This window comes from Pararge aegeria, chromosome 22 (assembly GCF_905163445.1).
Source record: "Pararge aegeria chromosome 22, ilParAegt1.1, whole genome shotgun sequence".
NCBI classification, from domain to species: domain Eukaryota; kingdom Metazoa; phylum Arthropoda; class Insecta; order Lepidoptera; family Nymphalidae; genus Pararge; species Pararge aegeria.
This window is the reverse complement of record NC_053201.1, coordinates 9,421,893-9,439,837: the sequence shown is the minus strand read 5'-3', so window position 1 is coordinate 9,439,837 and position 17,945 is coordinate 9,421,893. Positions and strand designations below refer to the sequence as shown.

Genomic DNA, 17,945 nt, shown 5'->3' with positions numbered 1-17,945 from the left:
TAACCACCCGCAAAAATTTTTACTTTTAAATAATATGGTACATCTGTAAAGCACTTTGAGATTTTGCATCTACTAATTTTAAAATGTAATTGTATTCTCGATGTAAGTGAACTATTGTGTTATTTTTTGAGAAAATAAATGTCTTTAAGCTGAAAAGGTTTACAAGTATTATATGCATAAAGCATTTTATTTGAGCACATATCCATATGTAGGATTGGAATTGCCATTCTTTGAGTAAGTATACTTATACATCATAAGGCGTCCGTTCGGCATTCGATATAAGAGCCATATAAAATTTAAAACATAATAATAAATATAAATTATTAATCGTTGTTAATGTACTCAAACGAGCCAGTTTTTTCATTGGAGGGACAAAATTTTTTAATGATTTGGTTGTTATTAAACAATGCTGGTCAAATTACCAACTGCATTTAACATTCGCGTTAATTAAACAAATAACTCACATGCACTAAAATCAAATCAGTAACAAACCACAGTTCACACTCACTGGAGCTATTCGGAACCAAGTGGGTAAACAGTACATATATTCAACATAAATTAACCGATCGGATCTGATACGAGTGTTTGCCATCTACTTTACAGTATTGCCAATTTGGCAACGCGTGAATTATTGGCATTCAAAGCTTGCCAACTTTCCTCGCGTACTAACCGTTAAGGTAAGGAAAAAATCCTCTGCAAATCACAGACGGCCGAAGTAAAACGTTTGATAAGTACAAGGGTTATCAGGTATGTAAGGATAAATGTAAGATTTTTTTTTTACCAAGCTTATGAAATATTTTATATTTAATGAAAATATAAAGTTACCTATATTACATACTAGCTACTGCCCGCGACTTCATCTGCGTTGACTTCAGAATTGGGTTGGGCTTAAGCTTTGCTCGTTAACAGTTTTCAATTTTCCCTCGGGAACTACTTAAGGAATCGGGATAATAGGTACCCTATGTTCTTTCCCACGTCAAAGGCTACATGCATGTTAAATTTCATCCGAATCCGTTAAGCCGTTTTTTAACAAACATCCAGACTTTCACATTTATAATATTAGTAGGATAGTAGGATTATTCAGTTTGCATGGTAACTAAAACCTTGGTGTAATGTATTCTATATCATTTTCTTGCTGACTTAATCTTATACATATATCTGTTAGTTTCTCTATTCATCGTATTTCAAATCACGATTCTGAAGAAGTTTGACTTCAAAAATATTGGCGCTTCCCTTCCATCAGGGCAGTCTGTATGTACTATTGTGTTTGGTGTCAAACATGCATAGGCATCCGAATGAAATACTACTGTACAACTACAACTTCAACTTATAACACCATTTTTTTTTTTTTATAATTAATATGCTACGACAATACACACATCGCCATCTAGTCCCAAAGTAAGCGTAGTTGTGTTATAGGTACTAAGATAACTGATGATTATTTTTATTGAATAATATACATAAATACTTATAATACATAGATAAACACTCAGACATTGAAAAACGTTCATGTTCATCACACAAATATCGTTCAGTTGTGGGAATCGAACCCATGGCCTTGGACTCAGAAAGCAGGGTCGCTGCCCACTGCGCCAATTGGTCTTCTTTTCACTATGGATAAACAAATCAAGGACATATTTGTGTTACTTGGCCATAGTCCATCATATATATTTAATCATAAAGCTCAAATTGCTACAATCCTTAACAACCCGACAAATCTGTTTTTTGTTTAATATGAAAGGTATAATAGTGTCTCATTTTGCGTTCTCGTCACTTTACATTTGTGCGTTTTAAAGCAAACTTCTAAAGAGCTTTGTTATAGAAGTGAGAGTTGCGTAGAGCGCGTAGTTACTGGGTCACACAGATTTAACTGAGTATCGCAATTTATAGGAAATCAAACTGTTCTGTAACTTTCAGTGTTATTATGGAAGATAAAAAAGCTTTAATGAATTCTGTTTAACTTTTGTGACACCTACGGCTTAAATTCATCAAATCATGCTACTTCGAATTAACCACGCCTATCATATGTTAGGTTAGACTTGAGGTCATACGTCAAAAATGATTAATAAATTGGGGACCTGTCATCTTTAATCCAGCTTTGCTTGACCTAAAACCACTCGCAATTAATAACCACATGTTTAATAACAGTGTACAAGTACTATGCATTAATCTACGCTATTATATGGGCATTAATTAAAAGTATATTTTTTCCCATTCAGTTAGGTATCCATTACGCTCAGGCATTTTTGTTTTACGGCGATCAAGAGCAAGTCGAAAAAATATTGGAATTATTTCAGCTTTCTAAATTAAGTCGGCACTAAAGGACTATTTTGAGTAACGGAACGTGTGCCGTAAATACGTAGCACAGCGTATTTACGGCGGACCTTTAAATCCTGTACAACGCATTTAAAAATTTTGCGATTAATTTATAATTGAATTTTATAGAGAAATTTTTCTCAATTATTTAACAAGAACGACAAGACAATCGGCGGTTCAATAACAAGCAATTTTGCGTTTTAAACAAAATAGCATAAAATCGAAAAGAAAAATGTACACGATAGAGATTACGAGGTCATCTATCTTTATACCCAGATCGGTTTGAAAAAAAAATTAATAGGGAAATGACTACAATCGCAATCACAATGTGCAATAGTAAAATGCTGATAATGAGTAAGGCGCAGATTATATCGTCGAGTCAGTAAATACGAGTATGTCACTTGCTTTATCTTCTTGCTTACTGTAACAAGTAACCAGATTATAAAACAGTGTAAGTATGTCGACGGTCGATTGGTGTAGTGGACAGTGACGTAGAGTATGTATGTATGTAAGGTAGAACGTGCAATTTGGCGGCCTTATTGCTAAATAGCGATCTCTTTCAGGTAACCAAAGGCATACAAGAAAATGCTATACGAAATTAGTAGGTGGTACAACAAACATTGGTGAAATATTAGGATTTAAACTAAATTAACATAAAATAAACATATAACATAGTACATATTAAACATAACATATAAAAGATATGAACAAAAATATAAAATATATTCCATACATGTATACAAACATATAAACATACAAATACTCTACTATAAATACATACATAAAAAAAGAACCCTCAAAAATATATAGAATACGAAAAATATATAGAATATGTATATTATTTTTAAATTTTCATCAGTCATCTTAGTAACCATAACACAATTTACTGTGGGTGCTAGTGTGGGTACTGTCGTAATATATTATTTATTAATGTGGGGCTCACTCATATATTCGCATTAATAATGTCACCGGTCTAAATTAACCTTAAGTCCATAAGTGGAGGAACGGGGCGGTTCCTTTCGTGTTCAAATTCAGGGTATATGATTAATGGCCGCCTTAAGTAATCCAATAATACTATCTTATGTAGGAATCTATGCTCCCACCGCTATTACACTTTATTTACTCTGTGGACTTGGCGTTAATGTGTAGAATGAGGGATAATGTGTTCTGAATTTGGCGATTCATTGTGAAGGTCATGGTCAAATCTATAAAGATGATAATACACCCGTAATTTACGTAAATTTATTTTTCTTTCTGAATGAACATAACATATTATATATACATATTAGCTGACCCCAGCGCCATCTGTCGGGCTGATTTGTGAATCTAAACCATCCAGGGTGCCACCCAAACGCATACCGAAAAATTCATTCAAATCGGTCTAGCCGTCTAGTAGGAGTTCAGTGACATACACACATACACAAGATATATATATATATAAAGATATATTTTAAACTTAAAATGCTGCACCAACCCGTTCCTTCGTTTTTCCTAACGTCAAGGTTGTCTGGAAGAGATCGGTTTAGTGATAAGATTCCCTTTGCACGTTCTATTTTCTATTCTAAGTTTCTTCTGTCTATATGTGTTTACTATGTATAAAATGTGTGTGTGCAATAAAGATTTCAAAGAAACAAACATAACGTTTTTCTGTGCCGCCGCTATTACAGTATATTTACTCCATGGACGTGGCGTTAATGTGTAGAATGAGGAATAATGTGTACTGAATTTGGTTATTCATTATAACCGTCAAGGTCAAATCTGCAGAGATGATATCTAATACACCAGTATTTTACGTAAATTTCTCTTTTTCTTTCTGAATGAACATAACGTTTTCCTATTGAACTTGAATATTGAATAATTCACGAGTCGCAGGTTTTCTCGTGCTACTTTTGTTTATAAAGCGTTTTGCGTTTTATGCGTTTTTGGGAGCGTTCCCTACAATAAACTTATGATCCAGCCGCTATTACACTATATTTAGGTTATCGGTGGACTTAGCATTACAATGTAGAATGAGGGGTAATGTGTTATGAATTTGGTTATTACAAAGGTCAAGGTCAAATCTGTAGAGATGATAATACACCCGTATTTTAAGTAAATTTCTTTTTCATCGTTAACTTGAATAAATAGTATAAGAGTAGCACGGTTTCATCGTGCCACGTGGCACGTGCGTTTTCACAGCGTTAGCGCTAAAAGACAAACTATAGTAACGTTTAAACAACTGCCCTTTGGTGGACTTCACACGCCTTAGAGAACATTATGGAGAACTCTAAGGCAAGCAGATTTCCTCACGATATTTTGCTTCACCGTTGAAGATAGTGATATTTTTATTGCTAAAAACGCACATTACTTAAAAAGTTATGTGCGTTTTAGTTAAGTGAAGCCAAAGTCTTTGTATTACTATATATATACACAAATCTGTCAAAAATAAAAGACAATACAAAGAAAAACGTGTCATGATTTAAAAATAGTTACTTTTCATATTCTCTGCAACGTTTTGTTTTACTACAAACCACTTGACACAGAAAAAGGGGCAGCGAAAACTAATGTAGCTTTCCAGAGATGCGGTAAACGCAAGGTCACGTAGAATAGGGCTCGCGTGGGCTGGTAAGGCGAAAGGATATTATAATAGTAATACTTTTTGTTTATGATAACAAATGCTGTGTAATAGTTATCGCAATGCGGTACTGGATTATTAATGCCGTTTTGTTTACTGACAAGCGATTTTACACATAATAAGCGAAGGTAGCCTAGTGTGTTCGGAGTCCTATTGGGAGACCGAGTTTTTTTTAAATTCCCCTATAAGTTAGCTCTTGACTGCAATCTCAGCTGCTGGTAAGATATGACGCAGTTTTAAGATGGTAACGGGCAATACTGTTTTTTTTGTTCCTTTTTATGAAGTACTAGCGTACCCAGCCCGCTTCGCCGGGCTAGATTTTGCTTTATTTTATTTAAACAACAAACTTACATCATTAATTTTATAATAAAAGCTGTATTTGACAGTTTGACAGTTCAAAAATATTAATGCTACGATCGTCACCAAACTTTACAGGATTACTCGCCAGGTCAATCCGGAGATTCCCTGAAAGTTTCATTGAAATCGGTCCAGCCGTTTCGGAGCCTATACGGAACATACCCACACACTTTCTCTTTTATATGTAATACAGATAGATAGATAGACTGCGCTAATTTAAATTTGGCCTTTTACCGTGTATATTTTTCCTTCAGCGGTGAAGGAAAACGTCGTGAAGAAATCTGCACGCTTGAGGGTTCTACATAGTGTTTTCAGAGGTTTGTGGTGTCCACCGATCCGCACTGGGCCAGCGTGGTGGACTACGGCCTTAACCCATTTGGGAGGAGACCTTGTAGTGGGCCGGTAATAGGTTGCTATGATGATGATGATGATAATGACCGTATGCATTTTGCAGGTTTTAGCCTATTATAAAGAATAAAGCGATTTTTGCTCTATACTAGTAAGTCTTTATATTCTATCATACGAGAAATACAGCGTTTCTGTATTACTCGCTTTATTTCTTTTAATTGTCCTTGTGGCTAATTTTACACAGTACTTTATAAAACCCTCTCTGTTTGAAGCTTCACGCAGTATGGCACTTGTATTAAATCCATACTTACTTGGTTACTATACGAAGTCGTACCGGTCTTAGGGAAAATTCAAAAATTATAAATTCTAAAAAAAAACTGCAGCACCCCAAGGGTCGGAAGCAGCAATAAAGCTTTTCCAACACGCCAATACGCCAAAAAGGCAGGAGACAAAAAATACATATATCCCTTGTTTATATTCCCCCACAAGCACTAGCGTGGATAGAGGGTATGCACGGGTATGTAGATCATGTAAAATGAAGAAAACCTCCAGTAATCGTTATAAAAAAACTTAACGTTAGGCATTGTAAGAATTATAAAAAGCCTACTCTTAAGTATTTATAACTCGTACTGGGGACTTTCTTTATTTTATATCATCTGCATACCCTGTGTATTACCCTCTATGCACGCCACTGCCCACGAGGGATATAATTAACGTGTTCACCTGCTAAAGCACGGGAACTTGGTATAGGAGAAGTCTACCCATTTATACTTGTGCGACAGTGCTTTGAGAGTTGATAAAGCTGTGGGGGAAGATAAACTTTAAATCTTTCCCCGGGGCTATAATTGTCACCTGCCCATGCTAGCCGTGCTGAAAATGGAACCCGGGAACTCCCAATGAAACCGCAGCGCTCACCGCTGCGCCAGGGATAGTGATAATTATACTTAATTACGTATATATCCTATTATAAAATCCTATTATACTATTAAAGATTACTTAAACGATAAAAAAAGCTTGGGTGTGAAATGCTCTAGCTTCATAGCTGAATATAAATTGACTGTGAGATGGTGATAACAAAAAAAAAATTACCCGGCTAAGTTTGTTGCGGGCTCTTCTTAGACCAGGGCGCGTTTGGAACAATCGTAGCTTTAGGTTTAAGTTGGCGAACGAAGTTATCACCATCCCCTTACAATTATGTAAAAGTTTATGTATGAACGCTTCATAAGTGCCTGTGAGGCCTACATGAACAAAGAAATTTTGAATTAGAATTTTGAACTTATCCCAACAGCCCTAGTTCTCTTAAGCCAATCCTTGATTGAAGAAAAAGTACTGACCTTGAACATCCAATAGCGGGTTGAACCTCAGCGGTCCAAGGTAGAAGATGAGGCTGTTGCTGGTGTGTGACGTCACAGTCAAAGTGATATGACCTTCGTGGCACGCTGGAGGGGACGGATACATAGCCCACCCATCGCCGTGGAAACCGATACTTGTTTGTTCACAATGTGGTCCGTTCCAGCCTTCTGGGCATTCGCATTTATCCGCGAATGGTGTGCCTGTAGGGAAACAAAAACATCAAAAAAAAAAGAATTTTAATGAGTCAAAGGTAGCTTGGCTGTTTATAATTATTTTATTTTTATTCTCTTTTTTTATAACTACCTTCTAAACTTTTTGTGATATTTTTTTAAATAAGAAACGGATTATTAATTCACGAGTCGTCTTACCAAAAATATTAATCAATTTTAACACTATTTTATCGTTTCGAAAGGTAGTCCTATTGTTGCCAGTCGGGACATTGAATGAATGAATTAATTAATATACTTTATGACTTTATAAGTGCATCCTATTGAAATCTAAGGAAATCCTCAAATTTTAATTATTAAATCACAATATCACAAGTAATTTAATCACATAATTAAATTTCTAAATTCTAATAATAATATTGTTGTTATGAGAGTCATTCTCTTAGTTTTATTTTTTCAAGTTTGATATTATGATATTATGAAAGGTATATGCTAAGCATATCTAGTTATGACCGTATTGCTTTGTCTAGGAAAAGGGCGAAGAAGTAAATAGCTTCATTTCTAGGAGGTACTCAGTACTCCACATTTTGTAAGACTCATTAAAATATTCATCATATAAGATTCACAGTTCAAACCCGTACATCCACGATACGTGGCAGATCAATACGATAATCGTATAGCGTTTTAGGAATAATTGTATTATTTGTATGCCAAGTCAACGCGCGTCGACATTTTCAATTAGGCAAACATTTAGACAAACACGTCGTAAAATATTAATCATTAACAAAGTTTGCCTGTTAGAGATTGCTTGCAGCTATAAAATCGCCTTTGAATGTCAATTTTTTTTTTTGTGTTAATCTGTATGTTTTTATCTGTGCAAAATAAAGTGTTTTTCTTAAGCCCTCTTCTTTTTCAATTATACAAACAATGACCATATTAATCGCAAATTTTGAAAAATCGTGGTTCGTCCAGGCGATAAGACTTCGGTTTCCCTATTAGGTGTACCGAGTTCCATCCCTAAGCATACGCCTCTAACTTCTCAGATTTATGTGCATTTTTAGATATCTTATATGAGATCCTCCCAGAATGAGAAGGGTTTAGGGCCTAATCCACCACGCTGGTCAAGTATGGATTGGAAACTTCAAACACCTTTGAATTTTATAATGAACTCTCAGGCCTGCTGTAGCCTTAGTACAAAATTTGCTAGCTCGTAATCTGGGAATCTTATTCGCATACCATCGAACTCTATACCATCTAAGTTAAATGAGCCTAAACTTAATCGCTTTAAAGTCGCTACAACTGATTTTTATTTTACATACGGTCTACCAAAAGCCGTAGCTGAAGATAGGTAAGTGTAGGCAAATTAAGTAAATTGCTTATAAACTGGGTGTACTCGGAATAAATGAATTTTAAATTTGAATTCAAGTACTCTATGAATAAGATCCATTTTACTCTATTCTAGTATTTAGATATCTGCTCGAAAACGATTCCTAGATTGCCAGCGAGAAATTCTTGTACTAAGGGTAGTGATAAATGATATTTTAGTTACCTGAATTAGAAAGGCACATAGCTCCGAAAAGTAAGCTGCCCCCAAAAGGGATACCGAAGCTGTAACTTCTACTACACTTGGCTAACAATCAAACTTACCTCCATTCAAACAAATCAGTGGCTCTTCCACATCACAAGTACACTCCGACTCCACTCTGGCAGAAACACCCACAAAGCTGGTGGTATTCGTATAAACGGATAGAGGCACGTTGTTCTTCATCAGGACATTGCGGCAGGAGTCTTCGCATTGCTCCTTCTCTATAAGACACTCGTCAATCTTGACCATGTATATCTTGGCTTGGAGTTCTTCTTCCAACTACGAATGATACAAAAACAAGATATTTTTATGGTAAACTTTTACAACATAGGGCTTATATGAATATTAAATCCATAATTTTTGACGACTTCCTTGGCACTGCTTGCCTCTGCTAGGTGAGAGGGTCGGACCAAATTTATACAACGTGTAACCGAATTACGAAATAATGATGAGGGATGCATTAGTATATAAGGAATAACCCAGTATAAATATTAAATGAAAAGATTCATATTTAGTTTTGTATACAAACCAGTCAAAAGTGTTTATTTGACAACCCTATTGAAGATAAGGAAATTGTATACAATTTTACAATAAATTACCGGTTGATATCTTGGGGATGTCACTAAAGAAGTTCAAAGTTTGTATTAAGCGAAAGCTTATAGAAAAGTCCTATTATAGTATAAAGGATTACGTAAACGATAAAAAAGCTTGGGTGTAAACAATTGCTCTAACCAGGTTGCTTCTTAAATTTTTTCTAATGACAATGTGAGATGGTGATAACAAAAAGAACACCCGGCTAAGTTTGTTGTGGGCTTCTTCTTAGACCAGGGCGCGATTGGAACCCTCGTAGCTTTAGTTTTAAGTTTACGATTGTAGTTATCGCCATCACTACTCACTGCTATGTACACATTTTGTATACAATAACGCATCAAAAGTGCCATCTATGTGCCTATTTGAATAAAGGAATATTTGACTTTGACTTTGACTTTGATAAAAGACCGACACGTGCATAGTACCAACTCTACGCAACGCGTACCTAATAAAGTGACAGGAGACACCTCTTAATTTTGCATGTGATGTTAGGGCTGTATCTGACATTTTTCAGTAAACACTAAGGCAGTGGTTCACTTAAAAATTAACACAATATTAGATTGTTGGTTTCACAGATAAGTCTCAGAGACAGTACATAATGTTCCTCTAAAGCCTGGGAAGTATTATTTCGGTTATCATTTACTCTTTGTAAAAGTTCGCGGTGTAAGTCCCAGGAGAGCGTGTAAGGTCGTCGGTCCCAGTTATCACTTAGGTGTGGTAATTTTCGTTAAAGCCCACCAACCCGCATTGGAGAACCGTGGTGGCTCTATGCTCTAAAACCGTCTCTCCTATGAGAGATAAGGTCTATATAGCAGTGGGACGTTATTAGGCGACTCCGATGCAAGTTTATAGATTGTAATTCGGCGTGGAATGTTGTTGTAGTGGACTGAGCATGGAGGGAGTAAACTCTTACGAGTCTATCTATTGAGGCCCCTAATTAAGACGACCTTTGACCTTGGCAACTGGCTTCCCTCGAACTGGAGGACCCTGGCAGTGATAACGCAGTGGGTAGAAGCTTTATTTCACTTTCGGGGGCCGAGTTCGAGTCCCAGCACACGCATTCGCACCTTTAACTTTTCCAAGTTATTTGTGCGTCAAGGAATTAAAATATCACTTGCTTCAACGGTGAAAGAAAACATCGTGAGGAAACCTGCCTGCCGGAGAGTTCTCCATAATGTTTTCAAAAGTATGCGGAGTTGGGCCAGCGTGTGCATTGTGGGAGGAAAACCGTACCCTGTAGTGGGCCGCTAATGGGGTGATATGATGGTTTGTAATATTATGTTATGTAAATGTCACGCTATTTATATATAACCCCCCAAAATATTGTATTACTAGGCTGCGGATGATGATGATGATGAAAAAGAATAAATGACAAAGTTCACCGTATATTTGATACATTTTATAAATCTAGCGTCAAATGCGGGATTATACGGTATTTCTCTGACATAATACCCCCGACTAACGATGTCATTAGCATGTTCCGCTGCGATTTATCCGTGCAGCATCTTTCGTATCGTTACTCTTGAGCCTTGTGCATTCGAATTCTAGCTGTGCTCTCTTTTTAACACAAACATGGCGAAATAATGATATTATGCATAATTGGGCGGACTGCATTTTGTGCATGAATGAATATACTTTTATTATACGCCATACCAAAGAACAGCAAAAAAGATAAAAAGGAACAGTGAAAGTCACAATTTAAGCTAATTCTCTTGGTGTTTTTTTAAAGTGTTTTTCTGATAAGATGATTTTTTGTTATATGTTTTCATTCTAATCGTGAGAGCCCTTTGAAGCCCAACATATTAATTAGTATTTTTACATATTCGATACTTGATGAAAAAAAAATTTATAAAAAAATATATATATAATTAAATAAACGCTTTGGATATATAAAAAGTTAACTGGTAGAAAAATCAAATCAAGAGTGAATAGGCATCTTCTAGGAAAGCGCGCTTCATCTTAGGCTACATCATCACTTACCATCAGGTGTGATTGCAGTCAAGCACTTGTCTATATATTAAAAAAAAAAAAAAAAAATTTGTACAAAATATAAGTCTAACAAAAATTTGTGAAATCCATCAACCCGCACTGGACCTGGTGGTGGACTACGGCCTTAACCCCTTCTCATTGTGGAAGGATACCTGTGCCCTGAACCTGAGAAATCTTTAGCCACTTAGCAAAATAACGAGAGTTTGGCTGGCAGGTGCTTATGCATATGGCGCTGACCTTATACCTTCGGATTTCTCGGATCTCTTCAAACACTTCAGGCAGTGTCAAGTTAATATCAAGAGAAGACTGCCAAAACTTCTTGTCGCGTGTTTTGAATAGAAGTCCCATCATTTCTACAGCAACGGGATCATGTCACTTTTTTCAAATGTCAAGACGTGATCGAACAAATTTAAAAAATGACTTAAATTTTCATATAAGATACGAAAAAAATTTTTAGCCAAACTATACATTTTAACTAACAAGACCGGCTCTCGAATTTATATCATTACTAAGGATTAATATGGCCGTATTTATCAACATCTAATTTTAAAAATAAACTTCTAAGTTTTATAGTAAGCGAAACTTCAGTAGGGTTCGCCTATCAATGCGTAAATTTGGCGCCAAAAAGGTTAACGATCCATAAGCTTAATATACAAACAGTGTTAAGCCGAATACATCGAAATAATTCGTCAAGATTAGGATGACGTGACTCCCGTTTGTCAGACTCGTCAAAGGAAACACGAGGTGCGCGTGTAATACAGTATTTTGGGGGAAATGTATAAATAGCGTGACATTTACATAACATCAAACAAACAATAATCAACGCGAATTAATCTACACTCTAAAAAAAGAAAGCCAACTAAGAGAGATTTTCTCTTAGTTGACGTTATATAAATTATAACAATTATGATAATAAACATAACAAAAGCTGATTAGTTATAGCAGCAAGTTCATTATATATTGAACTAACAATGTAGGTATGTTCATTGATTCTAACAAATAAATACGTTGTTTCTATTATTATTCACTTCTTTGTATGATTAAATCATTTTTAATTATTTAGCTTAAACAAGTACGTAAATTGAATCAGTTAAGAATATGCCTTAGTTAAGTAACAATAATAGGAGCAATAAATACAGTTGCCCAGTCCATTGAATTTTGATAAACAATCATTATCATCTTATTTGATGTATCTATGTTCTTGTTAGGCTCGTATGTAATCAAGATGCTTGATCACAACAATCACTTTCTTGTTAGGAATAACCAATTTTTTTTTAGAGTGTATCCATCCATCCATCAGAGTCACACATTCGTTGGATCATCATTATCCGCAGCCTAATAACCTCTCACTGCTGAGCACAAGTTTCCTTTCTCATAGGAGAGACGGTTTCAGAGCATAGACCCACCACGCTGCTCCAACGCAGGTTTGTCGGTTTTATAGACTATTATTTTATGTATTGTTAGGGATAGTAATCTGGACTGATAGCTTAACGTGCACTCTGAGGCAGCGTAATTAGCTGATCCTGAAAATTCTTAAACAGATACCAACCACCACACGAATGAAATAGTCAAATCGCTGTCAATATTATGGAAATTAAGCTTAATATGCTGTAACACCGCGAAAAGCATGAGAATCTTCATGGTGTAATTTACAATTTCTTCAATCCTTATACTTCAAACCAAACAGATCTATAACACCGTACAGATTCTCCTGCTTTTCGCGGAGTATAGAAAATAAGTTTTATTTAAAGCCTGCTTCAATCCAATATATAAATCGCTGTCTTCAAAGGCACAAAACCGTAGCATGTGGAAATCCCTACATAAGACCATCTCAACATCATGTCCAGCAGTGGACATGATTTGGTTGAGATGATGACATTGCATCTTCCATCATCACTCAGTCAGGCTCAATGGCTTTTAGTCTCACGAGAAATTTATACAGAGGCTTCTAGAATCTTCCCGTTGCTTCACGTTAGTGATCCTAAGACCAACCCGGAAATTAAAGCTAAGTCCCAGGAAACTTGGTCTGTACACTTTGCAATTGGCTGATTATGATTGTATTCAAACATAAGACAATTTTCTATGAAAAAAGTTTAATGGGCCATGTTTAACATATACTTTTAAGAAAACATCATACCTTTTCCTGTATCCCAATGACCATGCTATCCAATTTCTCAGCTTCGAAGTAAGGCGACCCGTGGGCGGAGAACCGAACGTCCAAGAAGGCGTCTTTGACGGTCAACTTGCTGAATACCGTAAAAACATCTACGTTGTCCATAGACTTGTTATACAGCTGTGACAGAAGGCGGTGTAGTTTGTCCTTTTTACTCGTACCCTGCGAAAAGAGGACGGCGATAAGAATTTTATTATGCACCCTATATATCTTGAAATGATCTTGACAACGCAGAACAAATGTCGCATTTGTGTCATCGGCGGGCTTGTATCCGATGCTATAAATCACGAACCGTATATAAAACAGTGGGCTTTAAACTAAATAAACCATCTAATTTAAAAAAAAACAGATTAATGTGAATTTTTGTTTCACTTGAAGTTAATTCTAGGAAAATAAAAACTCTAGACGAGCCACTAAATTTAACGTGATTAGAAAAATGAAATAAGTATCTATATTAATTGTATTATCAAAATTTTCATATATAATATCCTGTTTGTTGTTTGATCTGTATTGGAAACTAATTTCGGGTTTTGGGTTACCCGGAGGCGGTCGGCGAACAAAACAATATTCTCAGGAAGCAAAGTTTATGTAAATATTGGTTAGTAATATCTACACAATTCTAATAGAGTTTATTTGATTAATTTTATTTATATTAGTGAACAAATATTCATTTTGTGTTAGCAATTCTTTATGTTCAGAAATACACATAGAAAAGTTACTAAATTATAGATTGTACGCTAATCATATTGATCCTCAAAACAGCGTTCGACGTATCAGTCTCTCTCTCTCTCTGTCTCGTAGTGTGTGTTGTCTGTGTGTACGTGTGCATATATGTGCGTGAGTGAGAGTGCATGTGCGACTTGCGAGTGTGCGAATATGTGGGTGTGTGTATGTGTGCGTGTATGTACGCGCGTGTCTGTGCGTTTGTGTGAGAGAATATGCGTGCGTGTTTGTGTGCGTGGGTGAGTGAGCGTGAGCGTGTTGTGTGTGTGTGTGTGTGTGTGTGTGTGTGTGTGTGTGTGTGTGTGTGTGTGTGTGTGAGTCTGTGTCTGTGGCATCATAGCGCGCGAACGGATGAACCGATGTTGAAAGTTGAACTTGTTTTAAAGGTGAATTAGTCGTGAGTGTTCTTAATTATGTTTGATGAAAATCGCTCCCACCACATAATGGCGGATTTTGGAGTATTTTTTTCACAGCTCCGTCAATATTTGTATCAAAACATTGGCGCTCGAACTGAACAACATTCCTGAAGACTGGGTTTTTTTGGTTTTTGGTTTTATAGAGTTTCCAATCAATCAATCAGTATGACTATTTCCGACAGCAAATCTTTCCAAATAATTTTGCAGTACCGCCAGCCTTGTGAAACCTCGCGTGAGAGCTCAGTGCCAAAAGCTTATAGAGTCAGGAAATACAAAATTACGCCTCTAATACAATGTGGATAAGGTAGACTTACTGGCTTAGGGACTTGGTCTAAAGTTCGTTGTAACATTAAGCCCCAACTTTAGTTCCGCGCGAAGTTTCTAATAGGTACGGCAAGCCAAGGTCAAGAAGGAAGTTACGGGTCTCAAGACATTGTCTTATCTTTACATTAATAACACTGCTACCAATTCTGTTGTACACAAATCTTTAAACTAAACTATAATTATAGTAGTCATCATTGTCGTCAATCCATTACCTCTACTCTCGGATTGAGGGTTTAGGCTATAGTTTGCCACACTGGCCAAGTGCGGTTGGTGCACTTCACACGTCTTTGAGAACATAATGGTTTCCTCAGGATGTTTTGTTTTACCGATAAAGCAAGTGATATTTAATTCTTAAAACTTGCATTCCATATCCCTTCCCTATCCCTATCCCTACTAATATTATAAATGTGAATGTAAGTATGTTTGTTACGCTTTCACGCAAAAACTACTTAACCGATCCTCATGAAACTTTGTACACATATTCTTTGAAGTGTTACAAGTAATATAGGATACTTTTTATTCCGACATTAGGCTCGGTTCCTTTGGGAGAGGGAATGAGTATTTGGCGATTTTACACCATAACTTCGACAAATTATTACCGATTTAAATAATTATTTTTGTACTATAGACTTTATAATATGTGTTTAATTTTGCCCAAACTGTGGTTGGAGATAGAAGACAGAACTCCTCAGCGGATTGCAGCAAATCCCTCATTTAAGGCTTAGCGATACTGAATACTTTAATTTTTTTTAGATCTTCAACTAAATTTAATGCCACATCAAAAAACAAAATCAAACGCAGACGAAGTCGCGGGCAACAGCTAGTAATAAATAAACTAAAGTGACAGGTTAAACAATAGTGCATTCTCTTTTTAAGCTGCTTCAAGCTGTCAATTTAGTTTAAGCAATTGAAATATAGCTTGCTTAAACGGTGAAGGAAAACATCGGATACCTGCATGCCTAAGAGATCTCCATTATGTTTTTAAGGGGTGTGGAGTCCACCGATACGCACTGGGTCTGGGTGGTTGGATAACCGCCTAAACCTTTCTCATTTTTGGAAGTGATTCGGGCCCTGTACTGGGCAGGTAATGGATTTATATGATAGTGATGACGGCATTCCTTGAATGTTACGGTTTAAATTTAGATATATTGAAGGAATCTTGATGGCAGTAATACGATAATTTAACCTAGTTTTCTCGGTATCAGGGTTTCCACACTCTTTAGTGGAGGAGTTTCAAAGCGGATCGATGCAGATTTGTCGACCTACGACCCGGAATGTCTTTCACCACATATTGAATTGTTTGTGGCCTTCGTCGGATGCATTCTTCAGATAAACGTCCAACGTTTTGAAATCTTTAAAATAATTCAGTCGGTTATGATTGTTCTCCATATTGAACACAAATCTTATAATAATGCATAAGGCTGTATGTTAAATTTTTTTTTTTACTTAAACGCAATGATATCAGGAACTACTGGTCCGATTTAAAAAAACAATTACATTGTTGCATAGCCCATTTATCGCGGAAGGCTATAGGCTATATACCATCACAGCACATGAAGTATGTCGATCCCGGTTATTATCAGTACATACACATACACACACACACCGACAACTTTTTTTTTACAACTACTACAAGTTATCCGTTGACTGCAATCTCACCTGGCGGTAAGCGATGATGCAGTCTAAGATGGTAGCGGGCTAATCTGTTAGGGAGTATGGTAGCCATATCCCTAATTCACAACACAAATCGCTTAGCGGAACGTTTTTCTCGGTAGGGTGGCAACTAGCCAGACCAGCCTAGAGAAAATTCTGAAATTATAAATTCCCACATGTCCTCTACAGAGAATCAAACCCAGGACCTCCTACTTATAACCACAGCGTTCACCGTTGCGCCAGGAAGGTCGTCAAATAGACCCTGTCGTTTTAATCGGGGTTTAATAAGTTAAATCAATCGAAAGTTAATGGTAAATTGATACCTAGTAGTACGGATGAAATCAAACAGGATTTACCGGTAATTCACACTCGTACACGTGGATGGAGGTGTTCGTATGAAACGACGTAATTACCCAAATATTCCGTATAGCTAATGTTTGCACAGTGTATCTATGCGTATATACCTTTACAACATGGCATTTATATAGGCACGTGTGAACTCCCTTAGTAAGATTTACAGGTGGATTTCACGTTGAAGCAAGCTATATTTCAATTGCTTAATCTGAATTGACAGCTTTACAATTAGTGATGTCACCATTTTCCCCGTGAAAAGGGATCGCACTGTATAACCTGTAACTTTAGTTTATTTATTAAAGTTACGTGCGTTTTAAAATTTCGGTATTACTTGCTTTAACGGTGAAAGAAAACATCGTGAGGAAACCATTATGTTTTCAAAGACGTGTGAATACACCAATCCGCACTAGGCCAGCGTGGTAGACTATCCGAAAAGAAATATCCCTCTAGGCAATATCCTGAATGTGTTAAATTCATTATACAAATTATATTTTTCACACAGTTTCGTGTCCAGTCCATCTAGTCGAAAGTACGTAATCGAATTTATTATTTATTCATAGAATGAATGGCTGAAATTCTAAAGAGGTATAGGTGTAAAAACCATTGCTGCAGAACTCGCACTTACGCTGAGATTTAGTTTTGCACCGACACTCTCTTTTACCTAAAGGCCTAGGAAAATAAATTAATTTGATTAATTTAACTTTTAATTTTACAATAAAATGAAATTCAGCAATTTTCGTGCCAAACAGGGGATGAATGTTTTGATAGGAATAAAATTATCATCATAAATTGTGGTCTTAGACTAATGGATATGAATTGTACTTATAGGAATAAATTTTCACAATTCAACAAACATGATTTAGAATAAGGTATGAATGTTTGATAAAAATTAAGATTTACATGCCCGACGAGTCCATTAATAGAAAATAATTTTCACAATTCAACAAACGTGGTGTATAAAATAGGGGATGAAAGTTTGTAT

At 36.1% G+C, this 17,945-nt stretch overlaps 1 protein-coding gene across 1 annotated transcript in view; it reads right to left on the bottom strand.

Annotated features, from left to right (window-relative positions):
- Positions 1–17,945, bottom strand: part of LOC120633612 (DE-cadherin) — a 335,396-nt gene that overhangs the window by 17,268 nt on the left and 300,183 nt on the right. Inside the window, exons 16-18 of the mRNA XM_039903854.1 lie at positions 13,458–13,655; positions 8,803–9,019; positions 6,970–7,188 (exon numbers count right to left, since the gene is read on the bottom strand). Coding sequence (XP_039759788.1) covers positions 6,970–7,188; positions 8,803–9,019; positions 13,458–13,655 — 634 coding nt within the window. The remainder of the gene's footprint in view (positions 1–6,969; positions 7,189–8,802; positions 9,020–13,457; positions 13,656–17,945) is intronic.